The sequence below is a fragment of the Penaeus japonicus genome, unplaced genomic scaffold, assembly GCF_977035675.1.
Source record: "Penaeus japonicus unplaced genomic scaffold, GWHDUDI00000001_assembly GWHDUDI00000041, whole genome shotgun sequence".
Taxonomy (NCBI): domain Eukaryota; kingdom Metazoa; phylum Arthropoda; class Malacostraca; order Decapoda; family Penaeidae; genus Penaeus; species Penaeus japonicus.
In genome coordinates this window covers 889710-897209 of record NW_028234443.1, presented here as the reverse complement: position 1 = coordinate 897209, position 7500 = coordinate 889710, and the positions used below count along the sequence as shown (strand labels likewise).

Here is a 7500-nt window from a genome sequence, read left to right as displayed (position 1 = left end):
TTATATGATATGTGAAAAGAATTTGATTTAGGAGGCTTCAGAATGACATATTCATGTTAGTGTTTAACAAGTCCCTTTTCTTCCAGAATATCTAAAGTTTAAAACAAATTAGGTGTGCATTTTCTCAGTTGCTTTTATGGCTGACTCTTGATTCTTATGAAGTTATTCTGATTTTAATTTTGGACTTCTCTTAACTCAAAGGACTTTTTTTTTTCATAATTAGCATGATTGTTATACCTTTGGTCAATGAATTATTAATGGTTATAAATGACTTAACATTTCTTTTTCCTAGCTGTATCATATAAAAATTCTTTACATGTTTGCTAGAAGTGTTACATGTTCATTTCAGTGAATTAATGTACTGAATGATAACTTTTTATGTTTATTTGTTATATATATATATGTTTAAGGTTTAATTAAGCTATGAGGTATATAGTTGTTATGTGGTAATATGATCTTAGGATTGAGGTGATATGCTAACATTTTGTAATAATTATTAATATAGGGTTTAGTTTTTGTTTTCATTGCATCTTATAATTGAAGCAAATCCCACTCATGAATGGAATTGGATTTTTTTTTTCTTTTTTTTTTCTTTTTTTTAATTTTGTTTGATTGCAAATTATGCACATATCAAGTTTTTTTTGTAGATAATGCTTTGATTATAAATAGATTGTTCTGATTATTGTTTTGTAAGATTTTATAAGTTATCATTTGTTTTCAGTATATAAACTATTATGATACCCAAGCTCTGTTTATCACACAAAATACACTCTATTCTTAATTTTGTTAATTTCTTTGTTGAAAAGAATAATGACAAATATCTTGTTTTAATCAGAAAGTTAACCATTTATCTTTTATTAATATTATTCATAACAATAAAGGCAAGAACCAGTCCCTGGATTTAGATCAATTTTTAACAAAAAAAATTTTTTCCAGAAAACTTCTTTCTCTCGGATCCAGAGTTCCTCGACCCCATTCCGCCAGAGTACATGAGCCACGAAGAACGATACTCCAACGAGCTAAGGAAAGCGTGCTACATGATCCGCAAATTTAACGAGGACGAAGAAGTCCAGCAAATTGTCGGAGAGATGGAGGGTATAAGGTGAGATTTTTTTTTTTTTTTTTCCGAAGTTGTAGAGAATATTCAATTTTGAGAGAGGATTTTCAGAAGTTAAAGATATATTACGTTTTTTTTCTTTCTTTCTTTTTTTTTGTACAGGACTCTAATGGGTTCAGGTCTTGGTGTCGCACTCACGAAGGATGGCAATCCACTAGCCTTACACTACGTCATGTTTATGCCGGCAATTCTGGGTCAGGGAACAGTCGAGCAGCAGGGCATATGGCTGGGACGGGCATGGTCGGGAGAAATCATTGGAACGTATGCTCAGGTGAGTGCATAGGTTTATGAATGGATTTCTTCTCATTTCCTTTGTTTATCTTCATTTTCATTTTTTGCTTGTTTTTGTTGTCTTCCTCCTCCTGCTGCTGCTCCTCCTCCTCCTCCTCCTCCTCCTCCTCCTCCTCCTCTCCTCCTCCTCCTCCTCCTCCTCCTCCTCCTCCTCCTCCTCCTCCTCCTCCTCCTCCTCCTCCTCCTCCTCCTCCTCCTCCTCCTCCTCCTCCTCCTCTTTTTATCTTATTCTATGGTGTGCATTGACCACTTTTTGATCTTCTTTTTCTTCTTTTTTTTTGTAAGTTGAAAGATGGACTTTCAGAGCATCACTTGGTGAAAAAAAGAAAAGAAATGTAAACTGAGCAGAGCTAGGGATATGACAGACTTTTTTTATGTGTATTAATTTTATTACATCCTTTCCTCATAGTAAAATACACCAAATACTACTACTACTACTATTACTGCTATTATTACTATTACTACTACTATTACTACTACTATTACTATTACTGTTACTATTACTGTTACTATTACTACTACTATTACTACTACTATTACTACTACTATTACTACTACTACTGCTACTACTACTACTACTACTATTACTACCACCATTACTACTAAAACTACAACTACTACTACTACTACCATCACTATTACTACTGCAACTACTACTACTGCTGCTAATAATGATGATGATGATAATCTTTCCCCAGACTGAAATGGGTCACGGAACCTTCCTCCGAGGGCTTGAGACGACAGCCACCTACGACCCGACATCACAAGAATTCATTCTACATTCCCCAACGATCACATCGACTAAGTGGTGGCCAGGAGGATGTAAGTGTTTTGTGGAAGAGCATTTGATATTGGGTGAATGGAGAGTGAGGGAGAGAGTGAGAGAGTGTGAGAGTATGAGAGTATGAGAGTATGAGAGTATGAGAGTATGAGAGTGTGAGAGTGTGAGAGTGTGAAAGTGTGAGAGTGTGAGAGTGTGAGAGTGTGAGAGTGTGAGAGTGAGAGAGTGAGAGAGTGAGAGAGTGTGAGAGTGAGAGAGTGAGAGAGTGAGAGAGAGAGAGGAGAGAGAGAGAGAGAGAGAGAGAGATTGTGAGTATCTGTGTGGGAGTGAGTGTGAGTGTAAGTGTGAGTGGTAGTGTGTGTGTGTGTGTGTGTGTGTGTGTGTGTGTGTGTGTGTGTGTGTGTGTGTGTGTGTGTGTGTGTGTGTGTGTGTGTGTGTGTGTGTGTGTGTGTGTGTGTGTGTGTGTGTGTGTGTGTGTGTGTGTGCGCAAGAATGTATCTACCACCTCACAAAGTATGTTATATATGTTAAACCATGCAATAAAAATGAAATTATAACAGGCCAGTGAATGCAAAACCCTTACATCTCATATGTCTTGATAAATCCCCAACTAACAACCATTTCAATCGCGCAACAAGTGGGAAAAACCGTCAACTATGCAGTGGTGATGGCGCAGCTGTACATCAGGGGGAAATGCCATGGTGTCCACCCCTTCATTGTCCAGCTCAGAGACGAGGAAACTCACGAATCCCTTCCCGGTGAGTCAAAGCGCTCTTCTGTTTCCATATTTTTCTATGTAATTTTTGGGCAGTTGATACACTTTGGTTACTGGTATTGTTGCATTTTTATGTGCTTGTAAGAATTATCCATTGAGGTATTTCGTTGAAGGATTTTTCATTGAGAGGTATAGATATGATTGAATAAGTTTACAGTGTAAGATGTTTGATTAACGTGTAATTCTAATGAAGATTTGATTAAAATGCATCAATTACATCTCTAGCTCTATGAAATTATTCTTTCTCCTTTATACTTTTCTACATGTATCACAATTAACTTTGTTCAAGGATGTTCATATTAGATTAAAAGAAATAAGAGGGTAGCAGTCATACTGAAAACACTTACTGTGATGTAATGATCTTTAAACTAAAAGCCTGTAAAATCTGATCTAAATAAATAAATAAAAGATTCAAAATAACCCACATCAATTTTTGCAATAGGTGCCTTGATATATTTTTCATTATAGGTGTTACCGTTGGAGAAATTGGACCAAGACTTGGAATGAACACAAATGACAACGGCTTCTTGAGGTTCAACCATTACCGCATTCCACGCACTAACATGCTGATGAAACATTCCCAGGTGTTAGAGGTAGGTCTGATGTGTTTGTGTGTGTGTGTGTGTGTGTGTGTGTGTGTGTGTGTGTGTGTGCGTGCGTGTGCGTGTGTGTGCGTGTGTGTGTGCACGGACATGTGTGTTTATACATGCACATAAGTATCTTTGTAGTACTGGCTGTTGTAACCACATTCTGCAGACCGCGACTCTATATTAGTTTTTACCTTTGTTTGCAAACTACATGTTAGTTTTTGCCTAGGTTTATTTCAACCTTGGTTCTGTCTAACAGAATTCAAAGACAGTGCAAAGTATGCCACAACATTCAATCTGCATTCTGTCTTTGCATTCGTTGATATGCATTAAAGTGTATTTTTCTTTTCTGATCTATCCAGGATGGAACTTACATCAAACCAGCAAATGACAAGTTAGCATATGGGACCATGGTGTTTGTTAGGGTTGCCATCTGCTTCGATTCTCACAGACAACTGCAAAGAGCTGTGACAATTGCCACGCGCTACTCAGCAGTTCGCCATCAGTCAGAATTGAAACCGGGGTGAGTCCAGTTCATAGTGATGCTGAACGTGAAGCCAGATTACGTGATAATATAATTTTTTCCTAACTCTCTCTTTTTCTTATTGATTGACAGCAAGAGGGACATTATTTCTATTTAACCTCTGAATGGTTGTTGAGAGAGATTATTCTTTCCTTCCATATTTTATTATAATACATATAAGTATATGTTTTTTTTTCAAAATTCAAAGACATAATTCCATAACAAACTTTTCATATCATTAAGTATTCTGACAATAGACTGTAATTTCCAGAGAGCCTGAACCGCAGATTCTCGACTACCAGACTCAGCAGTACAAACTGTTGCCGCAAATAGCCACCATCTTTGGCATCCACTTCTCTGCGAGACACGTATGGGACACCTATAATGAGGCCACAGGAAACATTCACGAAGGAAACTTGGATCTTTTGCCGGAGGTTTGTCAGAACAGGAATGTTATTTTGATATTTCATCATAATAGCATAAAGAGTGTTATATCTTAGTTCTTCATTTGTACTTTTTCCAAAATATTTAATTGGAGATTTTAGATGTTTACTATAAACTACAAAATACTACTGTCAAAGTATTACACCAAAAAGACCTCTACATAAGACTGAAATCATGGCCAGCTCATACTTTTTTCTGACTACAGAAGGGAACTTCTATAGTTCTAAATTTGTGATAGTATAAACCAATTTTATGTGTACCAGGTTCTGTTTATATGCAAATTTTTGCAATTAACTGAAATGCTACATCAGAAATAAATATACAGGTATCTAGTTCATTTCTTGTTTCTGCAGCCTATTTGTCTGTCATATATACTTGTCCAAATTTACCTATCCATTTCAACTTTATTGTCTGACAAGGAGTCTTGTCCAATCCAAGATGTCACAATTTTTTATTGTGACTGTGTTTCATTTTACATATTCTTGTATTTATCTTCAATTTATGGACACTTTCACACTGTTCTTTTTCTCTTCAGTTGCATGCCATATCCTGCGGATTGAAAGCCCTGAGTTCAAGTGATGCAGCCGCTGGTATTGAAATATGCCGACTGGCCTGTGGCGGACACGGATATCTATCGTCCTCCAACCTCCCTCGCATCTACACCACAACCACCGCTGCCTGTACCTATGAGGGGGAGAACACAGTCATGTGGCTTCAGGTCGCAAGGTGATTTATATGCGAGTCGAGCTGTGTTGTTAATCTTGCACTGTTTGAATAGGTTGATGAAAGAAATACTTTTTTTTTTGCCAACAGGCATAATCATCTGTCTTTAATCATTATCATATGTGAATGAGAGATCTCTAACTCTGGCATACCTTTCACTAAAACTTAATATAATCATTAAAGCATGCGACATCCTTTCCAGATACATCATTAAATCTTACCGCGAAGCTCGTAAGGGGGAGAAGCTGTGCCATTCTGTCTCGTATTTGACTGCTCAGCCTGTCTCCTCACACATGTCCAACAACTTGTCAAATGAAGGTTGTATTTTCTGGCACAGTTCATCTTACATTTGCTGTCAAACCGTTGCAATTCGTGTACCTGTGAATCTGATCACTTCCATAATATTGTTGAATTGGGAAGTTAAGTCTTTATTGCTGATAAAACCATTGCAGGAAAAGAGAGAAAAATAATGGTGTATTTCTTCCTCATAGCTCTGGTTGAAGCATACAAGACAGCTGTGTCAGCCATTGTATCTGAGACAGCGGAACGTCTCCAGAAGTATTGCGATCAGGGTGAACAGTTTGAACTTGCGTGGAACAAATGCTCTGTTCTGCTTGTGAAGTGTGCTCAGGTAAGTTTATGATGGCTGTTTCACACTTTCATTTAATGTTTCACCTTTATTCAATTTTTCTTATTTAAGTTATATACTTGTAAGTTCATCTTTACCTTGAAAATAGTGATTTATACTTTGATGTTATTAAATTTTCATTTTTTTTTTTTTTTTCTTTCTTTCTTTCTTTCTTTTTAACCCATTATATAGAGAGAGGATCTACTTTATAAGATTAATAAGAAAATTATAGTGGGGGCTCTGGGTTGGGAGAATCAAAATGGTCTGAAAGCTAGCTTTGAATTAACCCCCTCCTCTCGCTTTCCCCTTCCTGCTGGACGGTCCCCCTAAACTCTGAAAAGCTGTGAACGTACACGCAGCCTCTCTTAATCCAACTTCGAAACACTTCCTCCTCCCCCTCAGGCCCACACCAGGTACTTCACGTGCGAGCAGTTTGTGGAGAACGTGGAGACCCTCGAACTGAGCGAGGGCGTCAGGAACGTTCTTCGCCGCCTCTGCCGTCTCTACCTCATCTACCACATTAGCCTCAATCAGGGAGACTTTCTCAGGGTGAGGATTCAGGTCTTTGTTTGTCTATTTTGGTGTTGGTGTTGTTATTATAACTTTTATTATTATTTTTATCATTGTTATTATCATTATTAATATTGTTATTATTATTGTTATTATTATTATCATTATTAATGTTGTTATTGTCATTATTATTATTAATGTTGTTATTGTTATTATTATTTTTATTTTTATCTTTATTGTTGTTATGATTGTTGTTATTATCATCATCATCATCATCCTCCTCTTCCTTCTCCTCTTTTTTTTCTTCTTCTTTTTCTTTCCATCTTCTTTTTTTTTTTTGCACATAGAACACATAATCTTAGGCTCTGCTTCCACCCCATAACCAGAGTCAAGCCCTGTCGCCGGAGAACATCAGTGCGCTGGAGGGCGAAATGTGTGAGCTCTTGGCAGTCCTGCGAGACGATGCGGTGTCTCTGGTGGATTCGTTTGATATCCACGATCGCATTCTGGGCTCAACTCTGGGTTGTTGGGATGGTAACGTCTATAACAGGTATATACGTATTCTTTTTTTTCCCCTTTGTTTTCTTAAAGATATGTACGTCCGTTGTTTTCTTTTAAATTCCTTTGTTGCTTTGATGCTTTACTTTTTACGTAGAACTGAAAGGAATTTCTTGCATATTCTAATCTGTGGTACTGAATGTTAATAGATACGTTGTTATATATGTGTGTGAACCATATATTTATTTATTTATTGTTACATCAATATTAGGTACAGCTACAGCTATATGACATATGGTGGATTAGATTAATCTGTTGATAATCCAATTCACATTCAGATATATTTTAAAGTTTGTTTAGGAGTAGGAATAGTCCCCATTGTTATGAACTGAACTCAGTTGTTGTTTTTTATTGATGAGAAGATATACATGAGAGGCTAGAAAGTTGGTGAAGATGATTTTTTTGTAATTGCCAAGTTGGTAATACTAATTATTTGATTATTGCAAATTTGGTGATGATGCTTATTCGGAATATAGTGTAGTGTACAACCAATCCTTCCCAACCACTTGCGTATATGTTACCTCAAGAAAAGAAACAAACTATTATTCCACACTTCTCTGTGA

General features: G+C 36.8%; 1 protein-coding gene across 2 annotated transcripts in view; it reads left to right on the top strand.

The window, feature by feature from the left end:
* Positions 1-7500, top strand: part of ACOX1 (acyl-CoA oxidase 1) — a 13486-nt gene that overhangs the window by 4044 nt on the left and 1942 nt on the right. For both annotated transcript variants that reach the window (XM_086534476.1, XM_043017444.2), the window contains exons 3-14: positions 937-1102; positions 1220-1388; positions 2107-2230; positions 2828-2947; positions 3433-3557; positions 3914-4074; positions 4346-4508; positions 5054-5244; positions 5444-5559; positions 5733-5872; positions 6272-6418; positions 6766-6929. In XM_086534476.1, coding sequence (XP_086390602.1) covers positions 937-1102; positions 1220-1388; positions 2107-2230; positions 2828-2947; positions 3433-3557; positions 3914-4074; positions 4346-4508; positions 5054-5244; positions 5444-5559; positions 5733-5872; positions 6272-6418; positions 6766-6929 — 1786 coding nt within the window. The remainder of the gene's footprint in view (positions 1-936; positions 1103-1219; positions 1389-2106; positions 2231-2827; positions 2948-3432; positions 3558-3913; positions 4075-4345; positions 4509-5053; positions 5245-5443; positions 5560-5732; positions 5873-6271; positions 6419-6765; positions 6930-7500) is intronic.